Genomic DNA, 17,261 nt, shown 5'->3' with positions numbered 1-17,261 from the left:
TCACAAACACAAAGGCTGATTGGCTCAGGGACCAAAGTGTTTGACTGTTTCAACAGATCAATTCTGCTACTCATGTTCATAGACGTTTTTCCTAAACAACTCACAGTTCAAGAAAGTCCCAAGATCCTTTTCCTCAAATACAAGTTAGTTATCTTCATGGCAGTTTACCAAAACTTTAAATATTTTTATTACAAGCACATACTCCCTTGCTTTCGCTTTGAAATTTCAAAGATTCTTCCCCTCCATTATGAGATTCTCACTTTTCTTCAGACCACCCAAACTTTACAACCAATCGAGTACTTTAATGTAATTACAGCCTACTGCTGTTTCCAAGACATTAAGCCCTCTGAAAATGAAAGTACATTTCTACAAATAACCAAATACAAGGAGCAAGAAAGCTCAGTTTAAGAAACTCCTTAAGGTTTGCTCCCTCTTCATGGACTCGCTTTCAGAAATCAGTTAGGTGCAGCCCAGTCAAACAGGCAAAACTGATTCTGGGCTGACTGGGCATTTCTCAGAGAAATTTTGCAGTCTCTTGTTCTGAATGACTGCAGAGCACCACAATCTAAAATGGAGCTATGACCCAGTCAAAAAAACAACCAAAACAAAACAAAACCAAAAAACCATAATCAAATAGAAAGAAACAGACAAAATATCCCCTCTGGTTTATGAGATCCCCTACACCTTCTGTATACCATGAGAAATTGATAAGTTTTGAGAAGCAAATCAATCTTACCTTATGAGACCATGAAGATTCACTCTGAGCCAGTCCTTTCTCCTCTTCTTCAGTTCTGCTCCCAGTTTTTCCAGTAGGGACAGTAGACACATCCTTATTTTGGGCAAAAGGATCTGTGCTTTTCTGTAGTATCCTACCTCCCCTTGCCCGATAGTCAGCCAGCATTCTGGCTAAGCTCTGGCTATCACGTAGATGTTCTGCTATTCTGGTATTAACCAGCTCGTGAGAAGGTAAGATTTGGACAGCCTTGGCTTGGATACTCCCATTCCTCCCTTGTAGTCCAGAGAGATCCCGCAACAATTGCTTCTTCCTTCTGCTCTCCAACTCCTTGTATTCCTTATTGAGGAGAGGAGACCAATAAACTTGCTCAGGAAAGTATTCCCGGGCAGGGCACCTCATGCCTTTTTCAGTCAAAAGAAATGGTTCACGGAACGTCAGTACTGGAGAAATACAGAGAATGACATCTTTCAACTCCTGCTTAAATGCTGCAGAGTAAGTTTTGAGATGATCCTCAGATGAAGTTACCTCTTCTGTGACATATAAACCAGTATCATCCTGGAGAGGGTCTCTGAAGACTCTCATCTGACTCTTGGATTCCTGTAAATCATCTGCCTGTTGAAGAGGCTCTAGTGCCTGGTTATCCAGAGTGGCCAAGTGCTGGTCCATGCCATGGAGGGGCAGTGGGGATGTTTCAGGTATTGCATGAGGTACAGAGCTGAACACTGCAAATGGTGACTCCACTTTGTGGTACTCTTGCTGCTTGGAGGACACCGTTTCCAACTGACTGTTCTCTTGGTCACCTCTGTCAAATACACCTCTTGGCTCAGGCAAACTGACCTCATCAGAGGACACTGATTCAGAGATTACAGGCAGCTTTTCAGAGGATAGTTCAATGTCTTTGACTGCTGTGCTGAAGTCCTCACCATTGAAGAGGTTCTGCTGTTCAATTTCATCTCCTGGTTCCTCAATAAGGGAGTGAAAGGAAGTGTTTTTGGTGAGAGTGGGGGGCATGGCAAACTCATCCATAAGAAAAGAGATTTCCAGCTGGGAATGATATGCCACACAGACCATGAAGATCAGGATCTCCTTCACACGAGCCAGCTCGTACTCTGCAGCACCACACAACTTGATAGTGCAACCCAGGTGCTGGGGACACCCTTCAAAGAACATGAGGGGTTTTGTCTGATCTAGAAGTAAAACATGGGAGTTAGGATGACAACTACAGTTAATGTGCTTTTACATACCTCACACATCCAAGAGATTGTAAAGGAGACTAAGAGCAAGTAATATTGGTAGCTGCAGAAATCAACATTACTGTACTGAAATAACTTACTTTAGCAAGGAACAAAAGCATTTGCTATAAATCTTCTCCTGTTTCATAAAACAAGCCATCATAAAGTGAAGGCCACATAGAACACCCTTACCAAAACAGAGTCTAAGATCACTGTAGACTGCACCAGTGGGCAAAAGGATCACTTCCCTCCCAGACACATCTGCTCATCCTTACAAATCAAAAGCCTATGACATCCTGACGGCAATTTAAAGGCTGGAAGGGGCAATGAGGAAATGGAACGGGAAGTGTTCAAGGACAGATTTGATGAAACTTGGAGCAACTTGGTCTAGTGGAAGGTCTAGCTCCTGTCATGGCAGAGAAGTTAGAACTAAATGATTTTTAAGGCCCCTTCTGACCCAAACCTTTCTATGATTCTAAGATTGCATCTCCACAAAGATCTGCATCCACAGCATTTATGTGTGCCAGCACCACTGGTAACCTGTCAAGCAGCATTTCTTCCTTCCTTTGTAGGCTCCTACTGCCTAGGGGAGTTAGAGAAAAAGGAACCTTTCTTAAAGGTACACAATGACCAGACATGGTAAAATGTGCACAACTTGCAACAAGGCAAATTTTGATTGGATTTGTTAAGGCAGGACCAGATAATCTTTTGAAGTCACCTCCAACACAGGCTGTTCTATAATTCTCTTATTTCAATGCAGAAAAATTCTTAACCATGAGGATGTAGCCCAGACAGCCTATGAAATCTCCACTCTGCAATATTTTCAAGAGCTGGTTAACAAAGCCTTAAGAAATCTGATGCTGCATTGAAATTAATCCTTCCTGTTTTGAACAGGAAGTTGGACTAGACAAACTACAGTATGTGGGATGAGAAAAAACAGTTTGGAAGAAAGAAATCAGTCTAATCAAAATCTAAAGAGTGTATTTTCTTAGTAAGATCATGCTTTTCTCTGCAGAGGCAGTTCATTGTAGTTCCAAGAAGTAACAGAAATAAAATGAGTAGGATGATACACAATTACACAAAGAAGCCAACAGTTGAGATCTATTTAAAAAGGAGCAAAGCATTCATCCTTTCACACACATAAGCTAAGGCACAAAAAGCTTTACTCACCATTGGGCAACTGAAAAACTTGCATATAAAATTTATGACAGGTCCCCAGCTGTGGTTTGGTCAAGAGCTGATCCATTGACATCACTAAGTCTCCCTGGGTCATTCGACTTACCCGGTCTAACACTTGCTGTAAAAATGGAAACAACAGTAAGAATCTACAATGCAAAGAAGACACTGGTACCCTTATCTTGCTCTCAACAAATCCAAAAGCACCAGTGTAATCTATGAAACTTCTCACTGAGGTGCAAAGGCTCAATTAAACCCATTCCCACAAACCCACATCCACAATATGCATGAATCTTAGAAACACAGTTGGGTAAATATTTCTGGTGAGATTGCACCCTGCCTAGAACTTCTCACTTAACTAGATCCAGACACCTCCAGGAGGTGCAGTGCAGTTAGCATAATGCTGGCTCTGCCAGGAGCTCAGGTAACTCCCACAGCTATTCTCTGTTTGGCTGTCTGTACCCTGCTCACAGGGACAGGGGTTCTCTGGCAATAGCTGAAGACCCACACCTGATTTGCTGTGCTGATATCTACACATGGATATCAAAGTCAACTAGAACTAAATCAGGGTACAACGACTCATCAAACAAGGACACAGCAGAGTAGCTATGAAGAGCTGAGGAAAAAGTAACTCTCTAGATTTGCCTGTCTTACCTTCTTGGAAGAGAACATTTGGTTAGAGAAGAAAATAAGACAACTCTTGGTTTTCTCCAGGGAGTTTGCTACAAGGAGTCATTAGAAATCTACCACAAGACCGAATCTAACTCTGACCAGAAATGCTCACCGGCTTGACATTGATGACCAGAGTGATACCATGCTCTAAGAGCATGTCCTGGGCAATTCTGGACACAGTCTTCTCAACAAGGACCAAATTGGGCTGCACATCAACTATCCGCTGTACATAGTTCTTCAAGAATTCCCTTTCCTGCAGACAGGAACAAAGTATAGCAGTGAACTACTGCAAACCTGGAAAACAAGGCCACTTTAATACTTTATATTACTTTTCACTTCATTTAGGTACTGCCCTTTCCTATAAAACAAGGAGAACAGCTATCCAGAAAACACCATCAGTAGTCCATTGTGAATATTTTCCCACACCCATAGCACAACACTGGTTTATCAGTAATATTTTATAAGCATTTCATAAAGAAAAGGTCTATGTATTTCAGTGTTTTCGTGTTTAAGGCACATCCCTGCTCACAGGGGCAGGGCACCTGTTCCAAGGTAACATTTTCCATTACGTTGGTGGTTGTTCCTTTTTTTCAAGCCTGACAAAAAAAAACATGGGTGTGACCTAACCCTCACCTACACTAACTTTTCAAGTATTTCTTCATACACCTAAACCTTACCTAGCTCTAATACTGTATAAGGAACATACAGTTCAGAAGGTCTCAATAAAAATAAGTTTTCTTAAAATGCTGTATTATGAGAATCAAAAGCTCATGTATTCTCAGAGCACATAACTTTAGGACTAAAACCCTCAGTGCAAGATTACAAGTTTGTACTGTATTTACTGCAGCAGCTCTCTTAGCTAGCTTACTAGAAGAGCAAAGTTCTCTTTTCTGTGCAATCTTCCTCATTCAACTCCATTTTACACACTGAAAAAAAAATGCACCAATCATGATTTTGTTTGGGTTGTTTTAACCAAGAACAAAAGCATACTCACCTGAAGTACTATAGGCTCTATGCAGGTAAACTTTGTTTCTTCTCGATAGAGGTACTCAATTGAGCATTTTAGCAGAAGGATTCTGGGATTTTTTATGCAAGAGTTCATCTAAAAAAGACACAAAAAATAGTTAAAACAAAAATACATGTATCTGGAGAGGAAGAAGTACACAAGAAAAAGAGACAGATTTCCCATGATTAGGTCCTGCTACCCCCTTTAAAGTGTCTCAGCTATCCCCCCTGCAGACCCAACTACACATTCTTCCTTCTTCTGAAGTTGTTACCCCCAGTCATTGGAATTTCACAGGTACTGTCCATAAGCAGGCAATGCTAGAGAGAATTTCCAGTTACTGCTAAGAGCCCCAAAGTCTTGTTTCACTTGATTCATGCAGTTCACTTTTATCATGCCCTCCTGCCTTAAAGACCCATTTTACTGTGCTGTTCTAAGTCAGAACCACAAATGCCTTTTTCTGGCTAAAAGTTGGGGTAATTAATAGATGCCTCATGTTGTGGCAGAGCCAGAAAGGATGTTGTTCTATACATGCATGAGGAGAGTTTCTCCCCCAAAATCTCTGGGCTAGAAAACAAAACAGCCTGGAAAATAAATGCTTTAAAAGCCATTCTTGTTTGGCAGCTCAAAGCAGAGAAAGCTCACAAACCTCCCAGGTGGTGAGAGAAGCTTCCTGACACAAAAAGCAAGTCAGAGCACCCTTGTTTCCACAGCATGCACTACAGTAAGATTAATCAAGCTGCATTACCTTTTTGTGTGCAACATTCTTAGTGCAAACAAATCCATTCACCACCATGGAGTCAAATTTCTTTCCACCAGGGATCTAACAAAGCGAAGAACATTTTTAGAACTGCACTCCCATATCTTGTAGTGCAATAAAAGTAATACATAGAATATGTATTGTAGGTATGTACAAACTTCAGCTACACCCTCAATTATCAGATGAAAGATCAGATACAGTCATGCTGGACACTAGCCTTTCCCTTTAAAGCCTAGCAAACTTAGGACAACATGAAAACAAGTAATAAGTTCTAGGATTTCTACACCCCTCCCAAGATATGCTTATTTGTTAAACCAGTACACTCCAGCACATGACCAGGGAACCTAATTTTGACAGGCCATGAGGAGCATATACCTTTGCACATGTCGTTTCTATTAACAAGTAAATTGTAAGGAAAGGGAGGAAAATATATAAAATAAAGAAAGAAAATACCCTCTTACCTACCAACTGAACACATCAAGCAGTTGACTGGTGTGCCTGCAGTCACAGGCAATCCCAGGCATAATAAACAGCATGAAACAGGTTTCTGAATAACATGTTTCAGAGGACATTCACGTTACCAGCATGTGAAAATAGCAGACAGCTATGAAGAGCTTTCACCTCTAAACAACTGATCTTTGAACTGGCGTTACAGGAGAAGCAGGAACAAGTGGTGCTGCCTGAAGAGATGCCACAGAACTATCACCAGAATCATAAGGTTCTCCTGAAATCTCGTATGACTTTCAAACAAGAGTACTGCTGAGCTGAATTTTGGCCAAAGAAAGCTAAGCCCAAATCTTCAGTCCTCAGTCACACTAACTCCTTGGATGTTATTTTCACATCAGACTCTCAGAAGGAAGTTTGCATGCCAGAACTCCAGACTTACAGTTCAACATTGTCAACACTGGGCCATCTGGCAGAACTGGATACACCATTCCCTAACAATTAAGTTTTCCTCTTGAAGAAAGTCATTGCACTTGGCATGGGAGGAGTTGAATCCTCCATAATGGACAGGTACAGGACAACACATTGCACACCATGTCCTGCAAGCCATTTATCTAGCATTTGGTATATCTCCAATTCAAATGCAAAACAAGAAGAAACCAAAAAATGAACCAAGTCATTACAGAGGTGCTACTCTTTGCTACCTTCTTCAGCTTACAGCCTGAAAGAAGAGGTCAGGCCCAAGGCACTAAAACACTTTTCACAGCATGCCAAGTTCCCTCCCACATTTTCTAGAATCCCACCTTATCCCAAGCCCCAAGTCAGCCAATTACAGTACTGAATATGCTGGGGGGCAGTGGAAAGGGGACTATTCTCTTCAAACAAAGGGTACTGCCAACAGCTGCACCCTTTTGTCTCCCTACATCCATTGCTTGAAACTTACTTTTTTGATGTGGACAAACTGGCGGATATCCATGTCATCATCTCTCTTCTTGACATCTGGCCGTACCGTTTGAACCACCTGGCAGACCACGGGTACAATAATATCCCTCCAGGACAGTGACAGAGACTCATTGTATAGAAGCTGCTGCAGCAGTGCCATCATGTGGTTGTGATTAGCAGACCTATAAAAAAAGCAAAATAAATAGATTTCTCACTTTAAAAATATAAAAATACAGTGCAGCGATTAGCTGAAGTCACATTTTAGAATTAAATTTCTTAACATTTGCAATGCAGAAGTCATCTGAAAGAACAGTTGCCTAGAACGTTCTAGAGTCAGCTCTGGCCCTATACTCAATATATAAACATCAAAACATATAAAAACAATCAAAATGTACTGTAAAACTGCTGTCTTCTTAAAGCAAATTAGTTCCTTGTATTGCCTACTGTAGCTGAAGTCCCATTGAAAGTTGGTGGAATAGAGGGGCTTCAGAAATTGTTACTCAAGATAGGCAAATTCCTTTTTCTACATGTTTCTTACAGCAGCCTTTCCATGGCTTGTTTCTCCCCATTCTCTTCTCTCAGCAGATCCAGATTGCTGTGGTGCCAGCCTAAGGGTGTGAATAAGAGTTCTTTGGACTTCTCCTCCACCCTCCTGTTGAATAATGACTCTGCAAGAGACAAACCAACCTTGTTAATGTAAGGTCACAGTTGAAGGCTTGTGTCTTTCTGAAAGGCTGCTTTGAAAAGGAAAGAATTTACTAAGACATAAGTCTAGAACTCCTGAAATACTGAGTTTAAGGTAGATGTCATGGTCCTCATTTTGAGGGGGACTGACACTTTCAATCACTATATTGTGTAGCAACTCCTTAGAACTGTTCTCTGTTTTGCAGTACCAAAATTAGAGGTTATTTCAGCACAGTCCGTGCCTTGAAAGAGTTACTAGGTCATTTCCTACATGGCTATTACGATATTATAGAGCCAAATTATAAACTTCCACATTGACATAATGGCTGACTATATTATAAGTCATTTATACCAGTAGAATATAAATGTTCATCAAGCAAGTATGTAAGCCTTCAGAGTTCAAGCTTAAAACTCCTCAGAGTTAAGCAAAATCTTTAGACAATAGTAGTCCAAGGAGGACTACTAAAGAAAAAGACTCTTAGAAAACCACAATTAACTTCTTCCAGATGCTCCACACACAAAATCAGCTGTGTAGAAGATTAATAGAAGCTACATTGATTTCTCCCTTTGTTCTGCAAAAGCTCAGTTAAAAACCAAACACCTGTTCAATCCAAGACTTTATTTTTCAGGCTAGACAGACATTGGGATTTCTTCCTTATTTTTTCCTCTTATGAGCACACCAAAACTAAAAGCATTAACTGGGAAGAAAACAAAGCCCACAAGTGCATCTGGCCATGATACTGGAAAGCACGTGGGTTTAAAAACTCGTAAGTGCTTGTAATGGCCTTTCATTTTAGAAGAAGTGATGATGATGGTGATGACATGAAACCCAGAAAGATTTAAGAGAAGAAGCTTTAAGCTGCTCTGTAGAAGTGTAATTAATTCTATCACATCTTCATTTGCTTGCACAGGAAGTTAAAAATCAGTTACATAAATTTATTGGTGCAGAAACTGTGAACAGACTTGCCACTTACACTAGTTTTTTTAAAAAGTAAAAACTTTTCTTTGAGTAATTTTGAATGTAGGAATCCGAGAAGTGAAAGAAACTTAAGCTTGAAAATACATTCAAAAAAGTTCAAGTGTAGTTCATGTATCAGTTTTGCCACAAATAATTTCAGATTTACTGTCAAGTAAATATTTTGAAAGGGTCAGTCCTCTATTAAAGGAATATTAAGGAATTTCCATCATTGTATTAAAAAACACACAACAGTATTTGAAGTTTTTCCTTACCTTTAATAAAAGCGTCACTTATAGAGAACATCTGCTGTCCTCCGTTTTCAGGATTCAAGTACTCTGAAAGAACAGAGAAGAGGGATATAGGTGGAGACAAAAAAAAAAAAAAAAAAAAAAGACAGGTTACACGGGTGTGCCCATATAATTACAATGTACACGCCCACACCAGAAGAAGCAGCGTTACTCATCGAAGTATTTAGTCACCAATTTAGCAACAGCTTGGTGAGTGGTTAAGACAAGAACATCCTCTCATTCTTGTTCTAACAAAAAATTCTACATGTGAAGAAACAAAACAAAATAGACATGAGCAAAAACTGAACTAAGAGTACACTTTTCCAACTGACAGAGACCACCCTTTTCTAGACCTAAATATAAATGTGTTAAGATGTGATCAGAGATCATGGGAGTGGCCTCCTCACTCAGGTCTAAAAATGCAGTTTCAGAAACCACTTTGGTCACCCTCTCCATTGAACCATCTCAGCTTGAGGGAGAGACCAGCCATAAGGTTTATCAAATCTAGTGCAAGAAAAAGAAGGCAGCCTGCCTTTCAAGAGCTGAAGGTCTCAAGTCAGTTCAGTGTTTTGAGGAATACATGCTGACAGAGATGGCCTCCCAGAAACAAAGTAGAGCAAGAGACAAATCACCTAACACGTGGGAAATACAGTTAGAGCCTGGTGCTAATAATGCCAAGGTTGTGGATTCAATCCCTGTGTGGGCTGTTCACTTTCAGAGTTGGATTTGATGGGTCCCTTCCAACTCAGAACATTCTGTGGTATCTCTGAAACAGGATGAAGCTCCACCTACTACCCTCAATTAGCTTACTAGATCTTGATCTTTCATGCTGACTGGGTACAAAAAGCTTGTTTTCTCCAGAAGCCATCAGCTTGCTGTGCCTTTAGTTGCCCTTTTACTTATACAAAAAGGGATTCTACAATGAGAAAACAAGAGCAGTAGCCCAACTGCTTATACAGCACAACTGCCTGAAGCCCAAAGCCAATCCTTGATCATCTTTTCTGACAATGCTCCAGACCCATCACAAACAGAACACAAAGCCAGGCTGCTTTCAGACACCAACAGAAAGCTGAGAGGACATAAACAATCACAAGGCTCTGAGCAGCAGCACTCAGGAGACCCCTTTCATGCCACCATTTTAAATATCTGAGCTTGTTTGCAAATAGATACTCAATAGAGGGTAAGTGTACCCAAGAGAAGTTTGTAGATTCCTTTCATCTCTGGCTTAGTTTAAGAGTTCAGCACTACAATAAACGTTTGCTTGATAAAAGCTAGCTTACCCTCAGCATTCATTCACTCACTGACTATCTAGAGAAATGTCAGGCTCTACCTACACAAGAGCATGTAATACTAGCACCTCCATCCCTCTCCATCTTTCAACAGCCTCAGGGCATCAGCTCTTAATGTAAACACACTTTAATTAGGCTTGGTACAGACCCCTGACTGGCACAACCAAAGCACAAGTTATTCCCAGCTGAAACCTAACCTTAGTTATGCTCTGGATGAAGATACAGGTAACACCTCCAAACCACTTCTAGATTTGTAATGATCTAGGTTCTTTCATCTAGGTGATTTTTAAGGTCCCTTACAACCCAAACCACTCTATTATTCTTTTCAATACAATTTCAGCTCCTATAACTTCACTTCTGATTGGTTCCTAGGGAAAGTGCCTGACAAGGTAAGATACCATATCTCTTCTTAGCCCAGACAGATAACACATTTACAAGTGTGAGTCTGAGATGGTTTAGAATGGCTAACATGCACATTTCTTACCTCACATCATTCCTACATGCATCACGCTCCACAAAATGAGGAAGAGGAATGGGGAAATGTTCCTGTAACTTACTTTATTACCTGAAAATTCAGGCACCTTCCCAAAAGAAGAACCAAAAGGGCTTCTGGCAACAGTACACAAAGCCTCGGCAAGCAGTACTAAAAAGGAACTGCACATGGTTACTCAAATATCTTCTCTTTGCCTCTCCTAACTACTTGCAGGCATCAAAAACTACCCAAAATACCTGGTACCACGATCAAGGATATCTGTCCAGAAAGATGCTTCTAAAACAGAATTTCACATATTGTCAATTGTATCTCTTCAAAAACAGCAAGTAAACCCATATATAAAATTTATCATATAATCTCTTCCCCTAATTTAAATGCAGAAAATAACCTTACTTTGTTTCCCCTTCTGATATATAAGATGTCTTTAGGCAGATGATACTATAAATGAGTCACCATTCTCAGCAAACTCGGAGTCACCCAAATTTCATGGAAACACACCAGAAGTTAGTCAGCCTATAACACCACAAGAAGTTCTGCCATTAGAGTATACACAAACCACTCTGTGCTAAAACACAGCTGGTGGATACATCACCCACCCTTGCTTCAAAGCAGCTGACCTCTGTGACTCTGGGAAACTGCACATCCCTTAATCATTCGAGAAACTCAGAAACTGCTTAGATTAAAGCTGACCTGAACTTCTAGCACTTGATGCTTTCTATTATCAGTCCTCCCCACAATGAATTTACTAGAATTTACACAGTCCTAAGGAAATTAAATTACAAGCTTCAAAAGGGAGATGAGATCTTCAGTTTCACTTCATTATTTCAAAGAAATAACTCACTGTGACTCAGTCTAAGGACAAGAGACAACTCCAATACAATCAAGCTAAATAAATGTGTCCATAACAGTCACAGGGTAGTTACTGATGCTGACAGTGGCAAACATCTCATGTCAGTGATTAACCACAGAGCTCTGTTCTTAAAATAACGACCCGGTTTACACAAATGCTTAACTATCCAGTTTTGGCTGTCTAATCATTGTGCTATTCTAGCATCTTAGATGGCATGTTTTCTTGAATACAGCCAGGATAATCAGAAAAACAAGGTGAAAATCTTAACATTTAACTTTATTATATAAAGTCTCTGACTTTAATATATACAGAACTAAGTTTTAGAAGTCATGTGTTTCACTACCCTAGGCACTGCAGCATTCATTGTAGGGTTTTGTCCCTCCTTGCTACCCACAAAGTATCAGTCTGTCTATTGCAAGAAGTGTTCCGAGCTATTCAAGATATTCTCACTCTTTTTAACTTGTTGCTCCCTGGTTAGATCTTTTCTCTAGAGATTCACATGCCAGGAATTATAAACACAAACAAAATTAAAAAGATACACTAACTTCTCTGTATTTGCAGATACGGATTTTTCAAAAAGTTGCAGGATACCTACCTATCCACACTGCATTTCCATGACACAATTCCACCCTATCCCAGTTCTGGGCCTATTAGTGGTAATATCCTCTCAAAGGAAATCGATTCTCTTGGAAGAAATTGTTACCAGCTTTCTACTACCAATTACACTCCTACAGAATAACCTGGTTAAGAGACCACATGTTCCAGAACATATACCAAACACCACCAGAGATTCACCAAAGATATCACAGTGCTCCCAGCATACATAATTCATAGGCAGAAGTCCTTTTCCTTTCAGTCCCCTCACCACTTGCCTTTTTTGCCGATCTTCTCTGACCTCTCCACCATTAAAAACTTTCTCACAAGAGCTTTCTCATAAGAACTCACAAGAGTTCTGACTCTGAGCAACCTTGATTTGGTCAAGAGTTTCCAAGACAGAGAGGGTCTCTTACATTTCCTCTTCATAATGTACTACTCCCTGTATAAGGAAATGAAGAGACAAACACCCTACAAGTCCTTTGACACTTGGCAGAGCCAGACTTCTGCCTGCTTTACTGCCATCACACACTGGTAAAGATAAACCTGCAACAGCTGTAAATTCATCAGATACTCCAGCACACCTGGGCCTGTTTCACACTCACTTAATCCAGCACCCCTCCTTCCTAAAAGGAATTAATTGGTATTTCTCCCTCTCCTCAACTTTGCTTTCCTGTAGATGCATTAGCTTTTCATTTGACTAGGGCATCAGCAGGGAACAAACAGAAAGGAAACAATAATGAGCTGGTGTCAGTAGTGCTGACAACCCATACCCAATTTTGGATCATCTGACATGAACTCAAACTTTTGAAACTGTTCTGCTTCTCTCTTTGGGGGAAAATAAGAATTAGATTTCCTTACTTCTATTTTTAGCAAATAACAAAAGATGACTACAGTAGGCATCAATAAATGTCCCCTCTAATTTTTCTCATTCTGCCCCACATGTCTACAACACTTGGAAAGTCAGCTGTGACCACTTCTCCTCCCTCATTGCCTTCTGAGACCATTTCAGTTTCAGAATATGCAATCTGTATGCAAGCTTATGGGTGCTGTTCCATTCTGATTCACAGCAAGACAAGAGATCTGCTAGACTTCACAGAAGAATGAATTAATTAGGAGTACAAATTATTTAACACTAGATCATCTTTTAAAGTCAGAAACACTGAAAGAGTGGGATGAAACAATAATTAAGAAACTACTAAAAAGCCACCAAAGATACGATTCTACAAAGTTGATGTAATGTTATGTAAAGAAGCAGAGCAAAGACATCAACTACTACCCAACACATAAAGCAACAAAAATAGAGACCCAAGCCAGTGGCAAGCCCCAGTTTCAGACAGCCTCTGAATCACATAGAGAATGCAACAGGTAGGCACATGAGTTCTTCCATAAGGATGTTGCTTATAGAGTCATTCAATTTAGTACTTCTTTAGGGTAAAATCCTTTCTAAAGCAGTCTTCAACACCAAGTATTTGATCTCTTCCTATTTAAGTGGATGATCTCCTTTGAAGAAATGCTATATATACATGGATTAAGTTAGGCCTTTTTGTTTATCAGTAAGATTCTTCTGTAAAATGTAAGCTTACTAAGGTACAATTTTAAGTCAGCACAGAATTCTTCCAAGTTAATCTTGTTCTTTTGTTCTCTGGGGTTTTATTTCTTGCTTGCTTTTTTAAGTTCCATCTCCAACTGTAGTCACGTATCAAATCGGTTTATGTGTGGATTATTTTTCCACCTCAGTTAGCCAGAACACATATGTGGATCTGTCTATTATGCATGGACAAGAGACTTTGCTTCAATGGCAAAGAGAAAGTCACAGGGGAAGTTACACACTCTGCAGAGAAGGCATTTCAACAGGTCTGTTGAGCCTCCTCAGAGGCGAGCACATCAAAACTGCAAGCAAGTGCCAGTTAAATATCGTATTTTCCCCTCTGTAAGACAGCTACATAAGCAGTGTCCAAATAGGTCAGTAATATTAGGGCCAGCTCTCCATCATGTGCAACTCCAGCTGGTGACTACCTCGTACCTTTTTGGTCGGCAGGGTGAGGGGGCACATGTGGGTACTTGGAGTGCTTCTTGATATGGAAGTTGACGTTGTCCAGCTCCACGTTCAGGCTGATGGAGGCGGCCGAATCACTGTCCATTGTGGACTGGAAGCTGCTGACTGAAGTGCGCTTGCTAGGGCTGGCGGAGTCTTTTAGTGTTGGGTGAGGGGGAAGATACAGGGAGGAGAAGGGTTCAAATGGGTATTATGAGGGTACCAGAGAAGAGAAAAATTGTCTTTAATACATAAAGACCAGTGTGCAATAACACAGGAATACAGTATTTTCATCGTTCTAATCTTGTCTTCATGTGGGCATGCTGACATACTGGACATTCTTTAGTGCACTACCACAGGGCCCAAATCAAGCAGAAGTCTGCCTGAGCAACAGAAGGCAGCAATTTACATGCTTCTCCTTCATTAGAAGTATGAAGCTTTACCAGTTCCACTAAATTCAAAATACTGTATCCATTGTGACAAAGTGGAAGACTAGACAGTCTATAGCTTTCTTAGATCCTTACAGCCCCAAGCACACACACAGAAACGCACAAATAAAGCAAGACATGGTTAAACTACTAAGTCCTGAAGGACTGGGGACAACAGGGGAGAAGGCAGAGTGGGAACAAGACTCAGGCAAAACTTACTGGCTGAGTTGTCTTCCCCTTCATCAGCAATCTGCTCTGTGTCACTGTCATCAAACTTGATGTCTTTGAACCAGGATGGCTCGGAGTGGCCCTCTACAGAGTTCACAGAGTCACTGTCTGGAGATGGGGTTTCTGAGAACTCTGTGCTCTAGAAGACAAGAAAGGAAAAAATGTTATTAAAGTGCAGCTCTGCTGAAATATTAAGCAGCCTACCACAAATGCAGGTCAAGCATTTTAAAAATCAGAGGATATTCTCAGTGGCCTGAGCCAAGTTAGTCATAGAGCTACTCCCTTTGGTATGAAGTAGAAACTCTTTGGGACAAGAATTTTTTAAAATTCCAGATGCTTAGTCTCTGCCTACACTCTGCTTCTAAGTGGCACTAAAGTATTATACTGCACATTTTCTGTTATCACATCCAGTTAAGTAGGTTTGAAAACTTGCTGTCTCCAGCCAAGGTGGGTGACAGCCTTATCCTTTGCCCAGAAACCAACACACACAGCTTTTGGTGAAGCCTAATTCTAAGTTACTGGAGCAATTCTTTAACTGACCAACATAGTCCCAAGAGTTTCAATCCAAGATGGGCTCTAGCTGAGCCTACTGTGTCAAAGCAAAGACTGGCCAGATTGCCTGAGAACCTGGAGACTAAGTAATTTCCATCAGCCTTCCTGATGCATCCACACACCTCAAAACAAAGTTATCATTATCATGCCTTTGGCTGCAGTGAGTGCAGCAAGCAACTGAGTCAACAACACCATTTCTCCAGACTCTTGTCCAGAAGAATTGAGATCAGACAGTGCTTCCAGTTGATGAGAACAACAATTTATTTTAAACATGTAACATAAGCACCTTACAAATAGGGATGCATAAGGACTTGCTAGTTAAGGGCAAGCTTTTACAGGACACTGAGACAGCTGACTAGCTGAGATACCAGATTAACCCCAGAGCAATCTCAAAGGACAAAGGATATGACTGTGTCCATATGACTGAAATGCATGAGGAAGACATGCTATTGGCTGCAAGCTTTCTGTCTGAAGCCCAAGGGACAGCTAAGCCATTCTGCATTGTAAGAAGCCGAAGAACATGAAAGGCTCTTAACTGAATGCTTTCAATTAAAAGAGGCTACAGAGATATCTTGTTCAAGCTAAAAAACCCAATACAGTCTCTCAGGCCAGTGACTGCTCTTACTTCTCAGCAAGTTTGACTCCAGTGAAGTATGGTAGGACAGAATCTCTGGTCGCTGGTTCTTGCTGCCCCTCAGGTAACTAGTCCTGTTTGGGAGGCATGAAAAAGACCCCATCCCAAACTTGGATCATGTGGCTAAGGTACTGAATTCCTTATTACTGCATCACTGGAGATCAGAAGAAGGTTACCAATACAATATATCTAAAATATCCATTTGGAATTTTTTTAAAAGGAATTTTGAAACAGAAGATTACTATTGTGTCTCCATCACCAGACTCTAAATTCTGCACACGACAACACAGCTGCCACAAGCACAGACTGTGCTATCTTGAGGCCTCTGTGGAAGATGTCAACCATGAGAGGCCTGGCTCTGAAGACCTTTTCCTCCACTTTAGGCAGCACCACATGTAACAACTCGTTCTCCAAAGAGGACAGCCCCAAAGCTTTCTGGGCAAATGAAACTTCCTCAGGCTTCAACCCACTAAGGAAAAAGGCCTGGCCCCCTATTTTCTGTACAGGAGATCCGATTTAGAAAATATACTACAGCTGTTGAGAACAGGATTAGAAAATATTCCAGTCAACAGCCAAAGCCAAGAAAAAAAACATATCTTTCAGCCTTCCCACTCCTTTTACCTGCAACGGTTTGTAGAGAGCATATTCATCTCTGAAGAGCTGATCATGATGACTAACACATTCCAGCCAACGTCCATCTACCAGTGCCTGTCCTATTGCAATGGCCTGGACCCTGGAAGTGTAAGAATAGAGATGGTTTTCTGTGTTTTGCTCTAAACACATACGGTTTATGATGCAAGCACACTACAAAAGGGAAGAGTCATTTGCTATGCACTATTTGACCTGTCAGTATGCCACTCACATATTAACACAGACACTATTTACAATACTGTGGTGAGGCAGCACAGTGCACTAATTCACGCTTGGAGCTAAATAAAGAGATTGCCAGTACTCTGAATTCAGCTGAGGTGTCCATAGTATGACTAAGACATGTTGTTTGTGCTCCTCCAATATTGTTAACTTGAGGTATGCATACTGATCATCTCTGAGGGAGGACTGCTGCTCTACACTTAAGAACCATCTCAGTTTTATCCCACTTTCACAGAACTAAATACACAAGATTGTTTATATTCCCCTACATAGTTAAGAGTCTGCCAGCTCTATTGAAAATTTAGCTATCAAACACTATTAGTGATCTCTGATCTCAGAGGCAAACTTGCTCTTTGGAGTACCAGTGAACACTTTTGCACAATTTTTGCAA

At 40.7% G+C, this 17,261-nt stretch overlaps 1 protein-coding gene across 3 annotated transcripts in view; it reads right to left on the bottom strand.

The window, feature by feature from the left end:
* The window catches only part of PIKFYVE (phosphoinositide kinase, FYVE-type zinc finger containing), a 62,810-nt gene that overhangs the window by 23,912 nt on the left and 21,637 nt on the right, over positions 1–17,261 (bottom strand). For 2 of the 3 annotated variants that reach the window (XM_088167926.1, XM_088167928.1), the window contains 11 exons: positions 16,622–16,733; positions 14,806–14,953; positions 14,147–14,314; positions 8,880–8,942; positions 7,504–7,633; positions 6,967–7,147; positions 5,568–5,642; positions 4,811–4,918; positions 3,929–4,069; positions 3,139–3,265; positions 737–1,923 (listed from right to left, as the gene is read on the bottom strand). In XM_088167926.1, coding sequence (XP_088024052.1) covers positions 737–1,923; positions 3,139–3,265; positions 3,929–4,069; positions 4,811–4,918; positions 5,568–5,642; positions 6,967–7,147; positions 7,504–7,633; positions 8,880–8,942; positions 14,147–14,314; positions 14,806–14,953; positions 16,622–16,733 — 2,440 coding nt within the window. The remainder of the gene's footprint in view (positions 1–736; positions 1,924–3,138; positions 3,266–3,928; positions 4,070–4,810; positions 4,919–5,567; positions 5,643–6,966; positions 7,148–7,503; positions 7,634–8,879; positions 8,943–14,146; positions 14,315–14,805; positions 14,954–16,621; positions 16,734–17,261) is intronic. The other variant, XM_088167927.1, reaches the window with a different exon arrangement.

Source organism: Sturnus vulgaris, chromosome 7 (assembly GCF_052056855.1).
Source record: "Sturnus vulgaris isolate bStuVul1 chromosome 7, bStuVul1.hap1, whole genome shotgun sequence".
In the NCBI taxonomy this organism is placed as follows: Eukaryota; Metazoa; Chordata; class Aves; order Passeriformes; family Sturnidae; genus Sturnus; species Sturnus vulgaris.
The sequence above is the reverse complement of the archived record's forward strand: the minus strand, read 5'-3'. Positions and strand labels throughout refer to the sequence as shown.